At 45.7% G+C, this 20,083-nt stretch overlaps 1 protein-coding gene across 1 annotated transcript in view; it reads left to right on the plus strand.

Moving 5' to 3' along the window:
- Positions 1 to 20,083, plus strand: part of LOC134350782 (regulator of G-protein signaling 17-like) — a 157,746-nt gene that overhangs the window by 92,179 nt on the left and 45,484 nt on the right. Inside the window, exon 4 of the mRNA XM_063056468.1 lies at positions 1,722 to 1,823. Coding sequence (XP_062912538.1) covers positions 1,722 to 1,823 — 102 coding nt within the window. The remainder of the gene's footprint in view (positions 1 to 1,721; positions 1,824 to 20,083) is intronic.

A 20,083-nucleotide genomic window follows, 5' to 3' on the forward strand; every position in this document is an offset into this window, starting at 1 on the left:
CTATTATAAGCAGGATAGAAGATGTCCATGAGCCTCAGGCTTTTTGTATCTTTTGCCTGATGGAACGGAGAGGAGAATGGAGAATGTCCGGGTGGGTGGGAAGTGAAAAGGTCAGGCAATCCCAGGTATCAGTAGGCAACACACACAAAATGCTGGAGGAACTCAGCAGACCAGGTGGCATCTATGGAAAACCATAAACAGTTGTCGTTTAGTGTTCATCAGGACCAGCATCTGCAGATTTTCTCAGCCAAGTGTGAATCATTGCCCAGTTTTCAGTCCTCTTTTCATGCTCCCTGCCCTCTTGTCCCTGTGCCCATGTTTAGTCTGTCCTCATTTAAATCACCAGTGGTGTTGCTGTCTCCCAGGATGCTCGGTGTTGGCACTGTTACTATGGTAACCACCTTCTCATTGAAAGGTCTCGAGTGCGTGTGGATGTAAAGAGGATGTTTCCTATAGTGGGGCGAGAGGGCACAGGCTCAGAAAAGGGGGATGTCCCTTTAGAGGTGAGATGAGGAGGAATTTCTTTAGACAGAGAGTGATGAATCTGGAATTCATTGCCACCGAAGCTGTGGAAGCCAAGTCATTAGGTATATTAAAAGTAGAGGTTGATAAGTTCTTGATTAGTCAGGGCATCAAAGGTTGCAGGGAGAAGTTGGGAGAAAGGGGTTGAGGGGCAGTAAGTCAGCCAAGATCGTATGCAGATTAGACTCGATGGGCTGAATGGCTTAATTCTGTTTCTATGTCTCATGCTCCTGGGCTTTCCTTTACCTTCCTGTTGCCCTGTACGGTTAAAGGCAGGAAAGGAGGCAGGATCGGTGAAGTAGAACGCTTCTGATGACACAAACTGAGTGTGCCTCCTCCCATGCCTTGCTTGATGAATTGGTGTGTTTAAACATAAGACATAGGAGCAGAATTTGGCCCTTCAGGTCTGCTCCACCATGCTGACTTATTTATTTGGAGACACACCACGGATTAAGCCCTTCCGGCCCTTTGAGCTATGTCGCCTCAGTAACCCCCAACAACCCCAATTTAACCCTAACCTAATAATAAGGACGTTTACAATGACCAATTAATCTACCCGGGTGCATATTTAGACCGAGGGAGGAAACCGGAGGACCCAGAGAAAACTCACGCATTCCACAGACAGACTCCTTAGAGGCCAGAATTGAACTCTGAACTCCGACACTCCAAGCTCCTTCCTAGCGTGTCGCACCAGACAGTCAGCCATTCTTGTCTGGCGCATAGTGTCAGGATTGGATTGGTCTCCTTTCGGATTAACCGGGTCCTGATATGAACGCTCCTGACTCGACCCTTGTTTCTATTTACGAGACTGAGTGGCTAGCTCGACACTCAACCCGGCACGGACGGAGAGTGAGCTCAGGGGGTGGCCCGACTTGGATTCGAACTCGGGAGCCTTTGCTCCAAAGTCCGGCACTGATGCCACTGCGCCATCAGCCAGCCACCCCAAGCTGTAATAGGGTCATGCATTCTTCTGTCTTCTTTCCATAACGCTTGATGCCCTAAATTTTAGTGAATACAGGCCCAGGATCATCAAACACGCTTCATATGTTAAATCTTTCATTCCTGGAACCATTCTTATAAACCTCCTCTGGACCATCTCCAATGTCAGCACATCCTTTCTTAGATAAAGGGCCCAGAACTGATCACGGTACTCCAAACATGGTCTGACCAACGCTTTAGGTCTTGATTTTCCCTTGCAGCCTCTCCGCGCGGAAAGGTGAGAGGGAGGAGATGATGGGGCGACCCACGGAGGAGACCAGGATGGAGACCACGGTGGAGACCATCGAATCCGCAGAGGAAAGGTCAGTGGTACCTTCCATTTTAGAACAGTGACCGGTAAACCCAGGGCCAGGCTTGGCAACGCACCACCGTAAAGATCACAAAGCAGTACAGGCCCTTCGACCAATCACGTTTATGCCAAGTTAAAGTAAATCTCTTTAGCCTGCATATGACCCATTCCCTGCTTGTTATTTATCTAGCTATTTATTTATTGAGCTACAGTGCAGAACAGGCCCTCACAGGCCTTTAAGCCATGCTGCCTAGCAACCTACCGATTTACCCTAGCCTAGACACGGGAAAATTTTACAATGCCTAGTTAACCTACTAACTGGTACGTCTTTGGACTGTGGGAGCAAACTGAAGCCCCCCGGAGGAACCCCAGGCATTCACAGGAAGGACAAACAGACTCGTTACAGGAAGACATTGGAGTTGACCTCCGAGCTCTGACGCCCTGAGGTGTAATAGCGTTGTACTAACTGCTAAGCTACCGTGGCACCCGACCGTCTGTCCGCTACCTCGTTAAACACCACTGCCGTATTTGATTCCACCCGCCATCCCCAGCAGCCCTTTCCAAATGCTGGAGTATCGGAAGCAAGGATCGAGACACGGTTTCAAACTGGATCAAGAACTGAGCACAAAACAAACGCCAGACGAACTCACTAGTAAGGTTTACGATTGGGCCCTGAACCACAGTTCAGGTGTTGCTTAAATACCCAACTACTGAAGCATGATTACCAATTAGCGGGACTGGCCTGAACCCTCAAACAGACCGTGTCAGCTACCCGTACTCCGGAGAGGTTGAATGTCTAAATCCCGGAAGCTGGTGTGGTTGCAGGCATCTCATAACAGGCTCGACCTCCACAGCCCCATGAAGACCCACCAGCAGACAACTGCCAAGGTGCTTGGCAGGGTGAGTTGTAGAGAGAAAGCTGAAGAAATTCAAGGGCTTGAAAACAGATTTGGTGATTGGGTGAAGACAACACAGTAGCCCAGTGGTTAGTGTAACGCTTTACTGTGCCAGTGATCACTGATCAGGTGAGGGAGGAGAAGATGGTGGCGCAATGTAGCGCACGCGGCCGTTCCGAAAGATATCGATATGTGTAACTAGGGGGCCGTGCACAATCCGGATTTGATGGAGACAGCTGTGAGAAGCGCAGAGGAACATCTGGAGTAACTTCTGAAATGCCTGCTTCACTGCCGCTGCTACTGTGCGATCGAGAATCTCCGGAGACGAAGGCCCCAAATCCTCAGCTTTGCATATCGCTTGTTGCTGGGGCCAGGGTTGAAGTGTTCGGCAGAGATAGTGCTCAGTGCTCGGTGTCGGGAGGTGGTTGGAGGCTCGGAGTTTTCGGACGGACTCGGAGTCGGACTGTGGTCGGATGCTTCCAGGATGCTGCACCGGCAAGTTGGCGGCGCTGGAGGTTCACCGTCTGCATGAGATGATGGGACTTTTCGAGAGACTTTGAGACTTTTACTGTGCCATGGTCTGTCCTTATCAAATTACGGTATTGCTTTGCACTGTTGTAACTATATGTTATAATTATGTGGTTTTTGTAGGTTTTTAAGTCGGTTTGTCATGAGTTTTCATGATATCATTCTGGAAAAACATTTTGTCATTTCTTAATGCATGCATTACTAAATGACAATAAAAGGGGACTGCATGTCCTCATAATCATAATAATCATAATTCCTCCCTCAGTCTGGAAGGGCTTTGTACATTCTCCCCTTGTCCGCATGGGTTTCCTCCATGTGCTCCAGTTTCCTCCCACATTCCAAAGGCATGCGGGTTAGGGTTAGTTTGTGTGGACTATAAAGGTGATAGATTTTTGCAAAAGCACCAAATTTAATCTTTTCTTTATATTTTTGCTTCTTGGTATTCTGTCAGCTCCTGGCTTAGAGTCATGTGTTCTGTATCTGTTCCTTTGTATCAGCTATAAATAATGATCATGAAGAAACAAGGTTTTCACTCATTCATGAACCCTGTGGATCGAGAATTACCAAGATTCGATGGCAAGCTGTGTTGGTGGTGGAAGCATGGTCACACTTGTGGGCTGACCCCAGCTCATCCTCGGACTGTGTTGGTCATTGACGCAAACGGCGCTTTTCGCTGTATGTTTTGATGTGCCTGTGACAAATAAAGCTACTATTTAATCTTTAATCTTCAGATGGACTATATCGGGGAAAGATATGAAGTCAGCCCCTTTGGCAATGCAAAGAAAAAGTGGGGTATTTCATAGTAACGTTTGACAGGGGATAGGAGAAGAAATTTTCCCTCAAGGAGTTGAGAATCTTTGCAATCCTCTCCCCAAGTGATCTGTGGAGGTGTTTTCAAAACAGATATTGATTGGTGTTGATATTTGAAGTAAGTGTCAGGATGTGGGAGCAGTAAAAGGAAGTATTGTGTTAAAAGGTCAACCATGATGATAGTCAAGTCGAGTTTATTGTCCTGTGCACAAGTACGGTGAGGTAAAGGTACAATGAAAATCTTGCTTCCAGCCGCATCACAGGCACATAGGTACAGACAATGCAGAGAACACAAATTGTGCAGAAACTGTACAACACAGTGATGGATAAAGAGTGTAAAACAAGACACTAGTACAAAAAAAATGATAATCAGAGATATAAACCTCTGGCGCCGTTCCTCATGGGTGCCATGATATCGTGGCAGTTAGTGCGGCACGATTACAGCTTGGGGCGTTCCAGAGTTTGGTGTTTAGTTTTGGCGCTGTTCTGTAAGAAGACTCTGTGCGTCCAGTGAATGGGCTTTCCGCCCAGGTGCTCCGATTTCCTCCCTCAGCCCAAATTCATACCAGTTAGGTGAATCGGTCATTGTAAATTGTCCCGTGGTTAGGTTAGGATTAATTGGGATCGTGGGGTTGCTGGGGCAGCATGGCTCGAAGGCCCAGAAGGCCCTAAAGAACCGTAGAACACTACAGCACAGAAAACAGGCCATTCGGCCCTTCTAGTCTGTGCTGAAATATTATTCCGCTAGTCCCATTGACCTGCATCCAGTCCATAACCCTCCAGACCCCTCTCATCCATGTACCTATCCAATTTATTCTCAAAACTTAAGGCTGAGCCCGCATTTACCACGTCAGATGGCAGCTTGTTCCACACTCCCACCACTCTCTGAATGAAGAAGTTCCCCCTAATGTTCCCCCTAAACCTTTCCCCTTTCACCCTAAAGCCATGTCCTCTCGTATTTATCTCTCCTAATCTAAGTGGAAAGAGCCTATTCACATTTATTCTGTCTATACCCCTTATAATTTTGTAAACCTCTATCAAATCTCCCCTCGTTCTTTTATGCTCCAAGGGATAAAGTCCTAACCTGTTCAATCTTTCCCTGTTCCCTGAAGACCCGGCAACATCCTAGTAAATCTTCTCTGCACTCTTTCAATCTTACTGCTATCTTTCCTATAGTTAGGTGACCAGAACTGTACACATTACTCCAAATCTGGTCTCACCAATGTCTTATACAACCTCCCCATAACATCCCAACTCCTATACTCAATACTTTGATTTATGAATGCCAGGATGCCAAAAGTCTTCTTTACTACCCTGTCTACCTGTGACACCACTTTCAGGGAATTATGTATCTAATCTCCCAGATCCCTTTGTTCCTCTGCATTCCTCAGTGCCCTACCATTTACTGTGTATGTCCTACCTTGATTTGTCCTTCCAGAATGCAAAATGCCTACTCTGTGTTCCATTGCTAAATAAATAAATAATCAATAAGGAGATTCTGCAGATGCTGGGAATCCAGAGCAACACACACTGAATGCTGGAGGAAGTCGACCATTCTGGCTTCTGTCCCCTTCTTTCCCAGCCCGGATAAAGTGTCGCAGCCTGAACTGTGAACTGATTTTTTATCAAGATGGCACTAATCTGCGGTCTCTGCCGAGATCGTGGCTCTGACTTAGCCATTTTTCAAGTTACTCGGCGTGGTTTTCAGGGCAGAGAAGAGAGTTAGAGGACAGGGTAAGGTTTTGAGACAGTAATGGGGGGTAAGAACAGGGATCTGGAGGAGTTACGGGCCAGGCTGCTGCTTTGCGTTTGACATCCAACGATGTGGAGGGTTGTCAAAGGGCTTCTGCAGTCCAGGCTGCTGCCCTGCACTCAAAGGCCAGTGATGTGGATGTGGAACATAGGATATCTGGAGTCTGTGCCTCTGCTTTGCGCTTGGGGGCCAAGCAACATGGCTGCTTTATCAGAGGCAGACGAGGCAGATCTCAAGTGTTTATCGCAGTGAAACTTAAAATTAATAGCAAATACGCCCGATGAAGTTATCCGACTGGAAGCTTTTACGATTTTCAGAATGCATCAGGCCGTGAACTCTGGTGAGGAAGAAGGTGGTGGTGTATGCTTTTTAGTCAATTCTCGTTGGTGTACGAACATTGGGGTTCTGTCGACTTCATGTTCCCCGACTTATAACACCATACGATTAAATGTAGACCATTTTATTTGCCCCGGGAGTTCTCATCTGTGATTCTGTCTGCAGTCTATATACCACCAACAGCTGATTATAAGCAAGCACATTTCAAATTATAGTCGGTGACTTTACAGGCCTGTTTGAAGAAAACTCTGCTCAATTATCACTAGCACAAAACCTGTTGCACCAGAGGTCCCAACACACTAGACCACTGCTACACTACGATAAGGAATGCCTATCGTTGCTTCCTGAGGCTGCATTTTGGCAAGTCGGATCATTTGGCTGTACTCCTACGACCTACATACAGAGTCTGAAGAGCAAGGCTCCCGAGATCAAGACCATAAGACATTAAGACATAGAAGCAGAATTAGGCCATTTGGTCCTTCGAGTCTGCTTCACCATTCAATCATGGCTGATCCTTATTTTTCCTTCTCCTCAACCCCAGTTCCCAGCCTTCTTCCCGTAAACTTTGTTGCCATGTGCTATCAATCTGCTGCCTTAAATACATCCAGCAACCTGGCCTCCACAGCTGCACGTCGCAACAAATTCCACAAATTCACCACCTTTTGGCTAAAGAAATTTCTCTACATCTCTGTTTTAAAAGGGCACCCCTCTATCCTGAGGCTGTGCCCCCTTGTCCTAGACTCTCCCAGCATGGGAATCATCCTTTCCACATCTTATCCTGTCTAGGCCTTTCAACATTTAAAAGGTTTTAATGAGATCCCCTCTCATCCTTCTGAATTCCAGCGAGTACAGACCCAGAGCCATCAAACATTCCACGTATGATAAACCTTTCATTCCTGGAATCATCCTTGTGAACCTTCTCTGGATCCTCTCCAATGCCAGCACATCTTCTCCAAGATAAGGGGCCCAAAACTATTCACAATATTCAAGGTGAGTCCTCACCAGTGACCTTATAAAGCCTCAGCATCACATCCCTGCTCTTGTATTCCAAACCTCTTGAAATGAATGCTAACATGGCACTTGCCTTCCTCACCACCGACTCAACCTGCAAGTTAACCTTTAGGGTGTTCTGCACAAGGACTCCCAAGTCCCTTTGCATCTCAGTTTTTTGGATATTCTTCTCGTTTAGAAAACAGTCCACACATTTATTTCTACTACCAAAGTGCATGACCATGCATTTTCCAACATTGTATTTCATTTGCCACTTTTTTGCCCCTTCTCCTCGTCTAAGTCTTTCTGCATCCTACCTGTTTCCTCAACAGCACCTGCCCATCCACCAATCTTTGTATCATCTGCAACTTGGCAACAAAGCCACCTATTCCATCATCTAATACAGCATAAAAATAAGTGGTACCAATACAGACCCCTGCAGAACACCACTAGTCACTGGTAGCCAACCAGAAAAGGATCCTTTTATTCCCACTCACTGCCTCCTACCAATCAGCCAATGCTCTAACCATGTTAATAACTTCCCTGTAACTGTTAACTTATCAAAGGCCTTCTGTAAGTCCAAATATACAACATTCGCTGCATCCCCTTTATCTATCCTACTTGTAATCTCCTCAAAGAATTCCAACAGGTTCATCAGGCAGGATTTTCCCTGAAGGAAACCATGCTGACTTTGTACTATCTTGTCCTGTGTCACCAAGTACTCCTTCACCTCATCCTTAACAATTGACTCTTAACATCTTCCCAACCACTGAGCTCAGGCTAACTGGTCTATAATTTCCTTTCTGCTACTTTCCTCCTTTCTTAAAGAGAGGAGGAACATTTGTAATTTTCTGGGTCTCTGGCACTATGCCAAAGTCCAATGATTTTTGAAAGATCAGTTCTAATGCCACCATAATCTCTAACGCTATCTCTTCCAGAACCCCAAGGTGCAGTTCCTCTGGTCCGGGTGACTTGTGTACCTTTAGGTCTTTTAGCATTTTTCTTGGTCTCGGCCTGAAACGTCGACTGTACCTCTTCCTAGAGATGCTGTCTGGCCTGCTGCATTCACCAGCAACTTTGATGTGTGTTGCTTGAATTTCCAGCATCTGCAGAATTCCTGTTGTTTGCACCCACTTCTCTTCCTTTACACACTACATCTAAGACAACTTAAGAGGTGGTCGAGGGAGGCAGAGGAATGGTTACAGGATTACCTTGAGTCATTGGGCTGGGCTGTTTCAGGCACTTGTCTGAGAATCTGAGTGACGATACCAGGGTTGTAATAGACTTTATTAAAACAGCTTTAGATGAGTTTTTTTTGTACGTCGCATCTGGAGTTTCGCCGGTTAGCGGACGATTTCCCTCCACGCCTCTCTGACATAGTGGGGAACCGCGTATGAGGCAAATTACAGCAGTGGTTTGCCATTGCCTTCTGCCGTAGATGAGTGTATCCCCTTGAAATTGTTTGGGGTTTACCTCAATCAGAAGCCCTGGATGAGCCATGAAATCTGGAATTTGCTGAGAGCCAGGTTAGAGGCATTCAAGTTTGGAGATCTGGAATGCTACAGAGGGTGCAGGTATGAACTCCGGATAGCCACCTCAATGGTGAAGTGGAGATTTTGGACTAGACTGAAACCAACAAGGGATGCTCGACAGCTGAGGTAGGGATTGAATGCCATAACCTACAAATCTAAAGCTTGCGACACAGGGGACAGCAAAGCTTTGCTTCCAGATGAGCCCAATATCTTCTATGGTTGTTCTGACCACCAGACCAGGGAGGAACCATCGTGCAGCCCCATGTCTCCCAATGATCCTTTGGTATCCGAAGATGACGTGTAGGCTGCCTTCAGGAAAGTGAGTCCAAGGAAAGCATCCGGTCCAGGTGGAGTGCCTGGTTGAGTACTGAATTCCTGTGCTGACCTGCTGGCTGGTGTGTTCACCAATATTTCAACCTCTTGCTCTGGCAGTGTGTGGTACCCACCTGCTTCAAGCAGGCTTCAATCATACTGGTGCCCAAAAAAAAGAGTGTGGTAACTGGTCTCAATGACTTCCGCCCAGTGTCACTTACATCCACAGTGATGAAGTGTTTTGAGAGGCTGGGGTTGGAACACGTCAGCTCCTGTCTGGGTTGCTACTTGGATCGGCTCCAATTTGGCTACCGAATCAACAGGCCTACAGCTGATGCTATGTCACTGGCTTTCCTCACAACCCTGGAACATCTGGACAACAAAAATGCATACATCAGGATGCCCCTTATCAATTACGGCTCAGCATTTAATGTCATCATCCTCTCAAAACTAATCAGTAAACTCCAAGACCTGGGCCCCTGTAGCCCCTTGTCCAATTGGATCCTGGATTTCTTCTCTTGCATATCACTATCAGTTCAGATTGGGAAAAACATCTCTTCTACAATCTCCATCAGCACAGCAGCCTCCTGCTCTACTTACTTTGCACCTATGACCATGTGGCTAAGTACAACTCCAACACTATATACAAGTTTGCTGACGTCACCACTGTTGTGGGCTGTATCAAAGGGAGTGATGAATCAGCGTACAGGAGGGAGATTGAAAATTTGGCTGAGTGGTGTAATAACAATAACCTCTCACTCAACTTCAGTAAGACCAAGGAATTGATAGTAGACTTCAGGAAGGGGAAACCAGAGGTCTACGAGCGAGGAATCATCAGAGGATCAGAGGTGGAGAGGGTCAGTAACTTCAAATTCCTGGGTGTCACTGTCTCAGACAACCTGTCCTGGATCCATCATATAAATATAATTGGAAAGAAAGCACGACTACGCCTGTACTTCCTCAGGAATCTGCAGAAATTCGGCATCAAAAACCATGGCAAACTTCTATAGATGTGTAGTGGAAGGTGTGCTGACTGGCTGGATTATTGCCTGATATGGGAACACCAATGCCTTTGAGTGGAAAATCCTGTAAATGGTACCGGATTTGGCCCAGCACATCAAGGGTAAACCCCTCCCAACCACTGAGCACATCTACATGAATCTTTGCTGTAGAAAAGCGGCATCTGTCGTCAAACATCCTTATCACCCAAGCCATGCTCTTTCTCACTGCTGACATCAGGTAGAAAGTAAAAGTGTCTCAGGATTCACACCACCAGGTTCATGAACAATTACTACCTCTCAACCATCAGGTTTTTGAAAAAAGAGGATAACTACACTCATTTTATTTCCGGTGTTCCCACAACCGATAGTTTCACTATAAGGACACTTGATCCTGTTTACGTTACTGTTCTATAGATTTGCTAAGCTTGCCAGCAGGAAAAAGAATCTCAGGGATGGATATGGTGACACGTATGTTCTCTGATAAGTTTTCCTTGAGCTTTGACATGTACGGATGACAAAGGACATCCGTGGAGGTCAGTGATACCTGGGATCAGATGTCTGTGCAAGCAGGGGGCAAGTGGGCTGGTGTGGAGACGAGTCTGGAGTTTGAGCTCGGAGTGTGGGCTTCCAACGTTAGCAGATCCATGTGCCGATACTGAAAATAGAAGCCCACGGGTCAATTCGTAGCCCAGTGGCCGAAGCAGAGACTGGTGGCTGGACACTTGTCCTGGAGTTGGAGGGCTGTCCATGTGGGTAGGGGGGTGGGTGGTAGGGAGGAACGGAGTTGCTCTGTGCTTTCCAATGAGCATTGCAGGCATACCATGTTGGTGCTGGAATGTGTGGTAAGACTTGTGGCCCCCAGCACATCCCAAGGTTGTACTGGTTGTTAACGCAAATGACTCATTTCAGTTTATTTGAAGTACATGTTCATTTGAAAACAAAGGAGCCGGTTGTGGATTACAGGAGGAATGGAGAACGGCTAACCCCTATTAACATCAATGAATCTGGGGTTGAGAGGGTGAACAGCTTTAAGTTCCTTGGTATCCACATCACCGAGGATCTCGCGTGGTCTGTACACACCAACCGTGTGGTGGAAAAGGCACAACAGCGCCTCTTTTACCTCAGACGGTTGAGGAAGTTTGGAATGGGCCCCCAAATCCTAAGAACTTTCTACAGGGGCACAATTGAGAGCATCCTGACTGGCTGCATCACTGCCTAGTATGGGAGCTGTACTTCCCTCAATCGCAGGACTCTGCAGAGAGTGGTGCAGACAGCCCAGCGCATCTGTAGATGTGAACTTTCCATGATTCAGGACATTTACAAAGACAGGTGTGAAGAAAAGGGTCTGAAGGATCACTGGGGACCCGAGTCACCCCAACCACAATCTATTCCAGCTGCTACCATCCAGGAAACAGTACCGCAGCATAAAAGCCAGGACCAACAGGCTCCGGGACAGCTTCTTCCACCAGGCCATCGGATTGATGAACTCATGCTGATCTGAGTGTATTTCTATGGTACATTGACAGTTCTATTTATTATAAATTATTACAAATTACAATGATTGCACGTTACACATTGAGATGGAGACATAACGTAAAGATTTTGACTCTTCATGTATGTGAAGGATGTAAGAAATAAAGTCAATTCAATTCAATTCATGTGATAAATAAGTTGTGGTCCATATAGTGTCCATGACATGGGTAGGATGAGTGACTCGATTCTACATAGGGAGTTCAGGGAGTTAGGTGCTAAATTAAAGGCAGGATCTCCAGGGCTATGACTTCAGGATTGCTTCCCATGCCACGAGCTAGTGAGGCCAGAAATAGGAAGATTATACAGTTTAATAGGTGGCTAAGGAGTTGGTGTAGGAGGGAGGGGACAAGATTTTTGGATGATTCTCTCACAGGGGAGGTCGTTGTCGTCGTGGTTATCCCTCGAGGTTGAGGATGATGGTCTTCGTTTTGTTGATCTACTTATGGGCTCTCAAGTGGCTTATGATTCCAATCTTGACTTTGAAAGTTCTTCTGCATTCAGGACAGGTAGTTCCAGATGGCAGATCGGGCTTTGGTTGTTGCTGCCTCTCTTTCCATTTTCTTCTCTTTTCTTCTAATTCTGCACATCTGTTGGCTTCGAAAGTTGCTGTTCCTTCTCGGATGATGGCTTGCCAGAGTTTCCTGTCCTTGGCATTGGTTTCCCAATTGTTGATGTTGATGTTACATTTCTTCATGTTGGCTTTTAAGATGTCTTTGAATCTCTTCTGTTGTCTGCCTCTTTTAAGTTTGCCTTCTTTAAGCTGGGAGTAGAAGATTTATTTCAGCAGACGTTCGTCTTTCATCCAAACAACATGACCGCTCCATCTTAGTTTGTTCTTGATGACGTAGACTTCAATGCTTGTTGTTTTTGCTTCATTTAGCATGCTGATGTTGGTTCTTCTATCTTCCCAGCTGATATTTAAGACGTTTTGAAGACAGCGTTGATGGAACTTTTCAAGTGCCTTCAGATGTCGCCGGTATGTTGTCTAGGTTTCTGATGCATACGGGAGCGTTGGGATTACCACTACTTTGTACACTAACATTTTGGTGTCTATTTGGAAGTCACGCTCATGAAAAACTCTTGTTCGGAGATGTCCAAAAGCTGTTCCAGCACATTTAAGATGATGTTGGATCTCGTCATTAAGGTCGACGTTGGAGGAGAGGTGACTTCCAAGATACGGAAAGTGGTCTATGTTTTCCACGGTTGTTTCGCCAAGTTGAATTGATGGTTCTATCCGATTTGTCCCAATTGGTGATGGTTGATAGATGATCTGAGTCTTCTTGGAATTGATGGTAAGTCCAAGTTTCGCGTATGCACGGTTGAAGGCAGTCAGAATCTGTTGTAGGTGGTTTTCTGAAAGAGCTGCAACACTGTTGTCACCTGCGTACTGGAACTCGATGAGGGAACTCGTGGATGTCTTTTTTTGGATTTGAGATGGGCAAGATTGAAAAGTCTGCCATCTGTTCTGTAGACAATTTTGATTCCTGAGGGTAGGTCGTCCTTGATAATGTGGATGATTGTCGCATTGAAGATGGTGAACAAAGTTGGGGCAATCACGCATCCCTGTTTTACTCCTGATCTAACTTGAAAAGACTCACAGTCACTGCTGCTGACCATGACTGTGACAAGTATGCCATCATGGAGGAGTCTCAGGATTCGAATGTACTTTTCAAGGCATCCATAGGTGGATAGGACATCCTATAGGAGTTCCCTTGATACCGAGTCAAAGGCTTTGGTGAGGTCGATGAATGCCACGTACAAAGGTTGAAGTTGTTCACGACATTTTTCTTGTAGTTGTCGCATTGTGAAGATCATGTTGATTGCTCCACGTGATGGTCTAAAACCGGCTTGTGTCTCTGGAAGGATCTTCTCAGCTAAAGGCTTGAGCCAGTTGTTCATGATGCGGGTGAGGATCTTCCCTGCTGTTGCTAACAGGGAAATTCCACCGCAACAAGGTGACAATCCACGGAGAAGTCCAGGGAAGGTAGGACCTGTACAGAAGGGGCAGTTTGCACCTGAACTGGAGAGCGACTAATATCCTAGCAGGAAGGTTTGTTAATGCTACACAGTGAGGTTTAAACTACCGCTACAGGGGGTTAGGAATCAGATTGCCAGAACAGTTAGTGGAGAGGTTGTGGAGGCAGATGTTGGTCAGACCTCAGACAAAGTTAGGAAACCAAAGGTTGACCCAAGTGTGACAAAATTGAAAAGGGTAAATACAGTACTGAAGGTATTGTATCTGAATGAATGCAGTATATGAAATAAGGTAGATGAACTTGTAGCACAGTAGCAGATTGGCAAGTATGATGCTGTTGACATCACTGAATCATGGGTGAAAGATTATAGCAAGGAGCTTAATATCCAAGGATACACATTGTATCAAAAGGTTAGGCACATAGGCAGAAGGACGGCGTTGCTCCATTGGTAGAAAATGAAAGAAGGGTCGGAAGGTGTTCAATCATTATAGTAGAGCTAAGGAACTACAATGGTAAAAAGACCCTGACGGGGGGAGTTGTGTATAGATCTCTAAATAGTAGTAAGGATGTGGCCTACAAATTACAATGGGAGATAGAAAATGCATGTCAAAAGGGCAATGTCACAATAGTCATGGGGGACTTCAATGTGCAGGTAGGTTGGGAAAATCATGTTGGTGCTGGATTACAAGAGGGGGAATTTCTAGAATGCCTACGAGATGGCTTTTTAGAGCAGCTCGTGGTTAAGCCGACTAGAGGATCGGCTATTCTGTGTTGGGAGTTGAGCAATGAACATGAATTGATTAGAGGGTTATCCTAATATGATCAAATTCACCTGGAAATTTGAGAAGGAGAAGCTAAAGTCAGATGTATGAGTATTGCAGTGGAATAAAGGGAGTTAGGGAGGCAAGAGAGAGGAGTTGGGCAGAATTGATTGGAAAAGAACACTGGCAGGTAGGTCAGCAGAGCAACAATGGCTGGAATTTCTGGAAGTAATTTGGAAGGCACAGGATATGTATGTATCAAAGAGGAAGAAGTATATCTAAAAACAAGATGACACAACCGTGGTTAACAAGAGATGTCAAAGCCAACATAAAAACCAAAGGGAGGGCATATAATAGAGCAAAAATTAGTGGGAAGTTAGAGAACTGGGAAGCTTTTAAAAGCCAACAGAAGACAATGAGAAAAATCATTAAAAAGGTAAAGATGGAATATGAAAGTAAGCTAGCCAATAATATTAAAGAGGATACCGTGAGTTTCTTCAGATACATAAAGTGTAAAAGAGCGGCGAGAATGGATATCGGACTGCTGGAAAATGATGCTGGAGAGGTAGTAATGGGGGAACAATGAAATAGTGGATGAACTGTGTAAATATTTTGTGTTAGTCTTCACTTTACAAGACACCTGCAATAAGGGGGAAGTTCGATGGGTCGGGGGGCATGAAGTGTGTAAAGTTATCAAAACTAGACAGGAGGTTCTTTGGAAACTGGAAGGTCTGAAAGTAGATATATCACCTGGACCAGATGGTGTACACCTCACTGAAAAGATTGTGGAGGCATTAGTAATGATCTTTCAAGAAACACTAGATTCTAGCATGGTTCCAGAACACTGAAAAATTGCAAATGTCCCTCCAGTTTTCAAGAAGGGAGAGAGACAGAAGAATGGAAACTATAGGTCAGTTAGACTGACTCAGTGGTTGGGAATATGTTGGAGTTGATTATTAAGGATGTGGTTTTGGGGTACTTGGAGGCACATAATAAAATAGACCGTAGTCAACATGGTTTCCTCAAGGGAAAATTTTGCCTGACAAATCTGTTGAAATTCTTTGAAGAAATAACAAGCAGGACATACAAAGAAGAATTGGTTGATGTGTACCTGAATTTTCAGAAGGCCTTTGACAAGGTGCCACACATGAGGCTGCTTAACAAGCTACGAGCCCATCATATTACAGGAAAGATTCTAGCATGGATAAAGAAGTGGCTGATTGGCAGGAGGCAAAGAGTGGGAATAAAGGGGTGCACTGGGAATATCTGTTTTCCCAGGGCAGAAATGTCTCATTCCAGAGGGCATGCATTGAAGGTGCGGGGGCAGGGCAGATAGGTTCAAGGGGGATGTGAGGGGTCAGATTTTTACTGTGAGAGTGGTGGATACTTGGAATCTGCTGCCTGGTGTGATGGTAGAGGTAAATACATGGGAGCGTTTGAGAGATGTTTGGATGGGCACTTGGATGTAAGGAAGAGAGAGGGACATGGACGTTTTATGGGTAGGAGAGATTAGAGTTTTTGGTGTATTTTATAGCTGGTTCCACACAACATTGTGGGCCAATTGTCCTGTTCCTATGCTGTACTGTTCTATGTTCTGTGTTCTAAAATAGAGTCCAGAGGTTGGTGGGAACAGTTCAGTGTTGGGGCGAGTGAAGTTGGTTCAAGAGCCTGATGGCTGAGGGGTAATAAGTGTTCTTAAATCTGGTGGTGTGGGACCTGAGGCTGCTGTCTTGTCATACCAGGGAACCATTCAACAGAGGGGTAGAAGCCTGGTGATATGCCCTCTCAGGCTTTTGTATCTTCTACCCAAAAGGGAGATTGAAGAGGGAATGTCCAGGGAGGGAGGTCCTTGATTCTGCCGGCTACATTTCCAAGGCAGTGGGAAGTATAGAGGACGTCAGCGGAGGAGAGACTACAGGAGGCCGTGTGGCAGAGTGAGATGCAAGGAGGAGAGAGATGGGAGTGAATGTCAAGCTCCGTGTCAGAGTGAACAGCACGCTAGTGGGGCTGCACGTCTACAGGAGACAGGTGTGAACTCACCTGGGTGAGCAGGTGAGGGGAACAAGCATCCCATGGGGTGAGGCTGACGTGTTGTTGTTTCAGGGTTTCAAAGGTGACAAAACCTGTGTTCAGTTCACTCATTAACGCCGCCGCTTCCAGCTGGTAACGATTTCCCACGCTGCAGGACAACAACGTGGGAAGGCAAGGTCTCCGAAGATCAACAACGCTCATTTCTGGAGGCTTTTTCCAGCGAGTGTTTATATTTGTCACTCTCTCCATTTTCTCCACACCTAACCTCACTATCACTCTTCCTTTCATCTCTCACCTTCCTGCCTCATTCTCATCCCTCATCCTCAAACCTACCCTCACCATTACTTTCACCTTTCACCCTTCATTCCTCCCCTCACCCCTTTTCACACCCTCATCCCTCAACCCCAAACTTCATCCTCACCCTCACCCCATCACCAGCTCAAACCCTCATTTCACATTCACACCTCATCCCCTACATCAGTTTCTTCCCTTCACTACTTCCCCTCACCCCACCCCTCATTACCCTTCCACTTATCCCACTAACCCCCTCACCCCACACCCTACCCCAACCGCTTCCCTCCGTCCTCTTCTTTCCTTACCATTGACCCCATTCCCTCCCTATCCTGAGCACCCATTCTTTTTGTCTTCTGCCTTCGCTCTCCCATCAGACACACTCTTACCCTCAACACTGATCCCCTTCTTCCCCCCCCCCCATTCCATTCCTTTCAAGGAATTGAGAGACATGGGCATTATGTTGGAGACTGAGAGGGATGTTCTCTGCTGGTGTTTGACTGGAGTCACATACTGAGCACGCTGATCGACTGTGGTAATCCAGACCGATGCACAAGATGCTGGACGAGCTCAGCGAGTCAGGCAGTATCTGTGTCAGAAAATGGACGGGTGACGTTTCAGATGCAGATGAAGGGTCTTGTCCTGAAACATCAACAGTTCATTTCCCTCCCTGGTCGCTGCCTGACTTGCTGAGTTCAGACTCCGGCATCTACAGTCTCTCACGTGTCTTAACAGATGAGATAAAGATTAATTTGCCATGCGTAGACAGAAGCATACAGTGCACTGCATTGACCAGATTGATCTGAGAATGTGCTGGGGGTAGCCCGCAAATGTTGCCGTGCTTCTGGCACCAACACAATTTATTAATCTGTATGACCTAATCTGTAATGTGGGAGAAAGCTGGAGCATCCAGGGGAAACCTTTATGCTACTGTGCCATCGGACTGTCAGCACCTTCTTTGCCTCAGGGTCGTAAATTTTCATACAGTAATCTGATCAGCTCATCGTTAGCGACGCTGCCCGTGCTTACAAACCAGCTTTCTCGTTTCAAAGCAAGGTCATTCTGGTATTGGTATTGTCTCGTGCACCGTGATACAGTGAAAAGCTTGACCTGTATACTGTTCATACAGATCAAATCATTGCACACTGCATTGAGGTAGAACAAGGTACAACAGTAACAGAATGCTGAATAAACTGTTACAGTTACAGGGAAAGGGCAGTGCAGGTAGACAATAAGATCCAAAGCCATAACAAGGCTAGAAATTCATCTTATTGTATAATGGTACTGATTCCAATTCTTGGGAGGGGGCATCAGGGTCTGAGGTGAGGATTGGAACAGAAGGGCAACTGGAAGAACCTCCAACATCAGCCCAAGGAAAAGAGCAGGAGCTGGAATTGGAATTGGTTTATTATTGTCACATTATAAGCATACTGTTTAACTGATCAGATTATTCAAATATAAAGATTAGTCTTATTTGTCACATGTTCTTCAAAACATACAGTGAAATGTGTCATTTGTGTCAAATGAAACCAGTGAGGATTATGCTGGGGCAGCCCACAAGTGTCACCACACTTCCAGCGCCAATGCAGCATGCCCACGAGTTACTAACACAAACCCGTACGTCTTTAGAATATGGGTGGAGACTGGAAGACGTGGAGGAAATCCATGTGGCTACAGGGAGAATGTACAAACTCCTGACAGACAGCTGCGGGAATTTGTTGAGGTAGAACAAGTTAAAGCAATACCAGGCTGCAGAATAAAGTGTTACGGTTACAGAGAAAGTGCAGTGCAGGTTCAGCACTCTGAGGGTTATCTCCATGAAAGAGATTGACATTTCATCAAGGACATCGTGGGCTCTATCTACACTTCCCACTACATCAGTAAAACGACCAGTATAATCAAAGAGCTACCCATCCTAGACATTCTCTCTTCTCCCCTCTCCCATCCAGCAGAAGATACAAAATCCTGAAAGTATCTACCCAGGCTCAAAGACAGTTTCAACCCACTGTTACTACGGGGGTACAGTCACTACCCCTCAACCATCAGGCTCTTGAACCAACGGGGATAACTTCACTCAACTTCACTTGCCCCATCTTGGAAATGTTCCCACAACCAATGGACTCACTTTCAAGGACTTTTCCTCTCATGCTCTCCATAGTTACTGTTTGTTTATTTTTTATTATTATTCTTTTTGTATTTGCAGTTTGTTGTCTTCGGCACTCTGGTTGAAAGCCCGAGTTGGTGTGGTCTTTTACTGCTTCTGTTATAGTTATTAATCTATAGATTTGTTGAGTACGTCCACAGGAAAATGAATCTCAGAGTTGTATGCATGTACGTACTTTGAGAATAAAATTTACTTTGAATTTTGAATTTTGAACTCTTGTTCTTGGACCATTGAATGTTCCCTAGTACAATACAAGGGACTGTATTGATGTAATGGCATGCACCTTGTTATCTTCCTGCACTGCACTTTCTGTACAACCATAACACTGTATTTTGCATTCGGTGATTGTTTTCTCTTGTGCTACCTCAAAGGAGTGAAATCACCAAATCACGGTCATACAGCACAGAAACAGGTCCTTGCCAACCAGGATTCCCAACTAAGCTGGTCCCATTCGCCTGCATTTGGCTCTTAACCCACGAAACCTTTCTTATCCCTGTACCCTGTCCGAATGCCTTTTAACTGTTGTTAGTACAGCTGCCCCAACCACTTCCCCTGGCAGTTCATTCCATTGAAAAGGTCAGGTGTCGGGGCCAGAGGTGAGGGATGAGGCAGTGTTCAGCTCGCTGCTCCATGTGGTTTACCTGTCTCTGCGCTGAACGGAGCCTGTGGCCTGCAACTAGCGGGCTCCTGGCCTGACTGCAGTGCTGCTTGGCTTCTTGTCTGTGACTCACTTCTGTGAATTTCAGTTCTGAATGTTATTTGCTTACTTTCATTATTTGCACAATGCGTTTTTATTTCTCTCTGCACGTTGGGTGCTCAATGGCCTTTTTTAAAACGGGTTCTATTGGGTTTCTTTGTTTTGAGGCTGCCTGTAAGGAGACAAATCTTATGGTTGTACGTATACTTTGATATTAAATATACTTTAAACTTTGAACATATATTAGAATCACAAACAAGAGAAAATCTGCAGATGTTGGAAATCAAAGCAATCCACACAAATTGCTGGGGGAACTTGGCTAGTCAGGCAGCATCTATGGAAAAGAGTAAACAGTGGATGATTTGGGCTGAGTCCTGATGAAGGGTCTTGGCCTGAAATGTTGACTGTTTAATCTTTTCTGCAGATTCTGCCTGGCCTGCTGGGTTCCTCCAGCATTTTGTGTGCGTTACTGTGAACACATATTGATCGCTCTGTGGGTGAAAATATTGCCCCTCAGGCACCCTAAACCCATGCTGTCTGTTTTTTGACATCCCAACGCAGGGAAAAAGACAATATGCAATGACCTTATCTGTCCCCACCAAGATCTGTGTGAACAGTATGCAAGACAAACTTTTCCCTCTACATCAGCGTATCCGACAACA

The sequence above is a fragment of the Mobula hypostoma genome, chromosome 8, assembly GCF_963921235.1.
Source record: "Mobula hypostoma chromosome 8, sMobHyp1.1, whole genome shotgun sequence".
NCBI classification, from domain to species: domain Eukaryota; kingdom Metazoa; phylum Chordata; class Chondrichthyes; order Myliobatiformes; family Myliobatidae; genus Mobula; species Mobula hypostoma.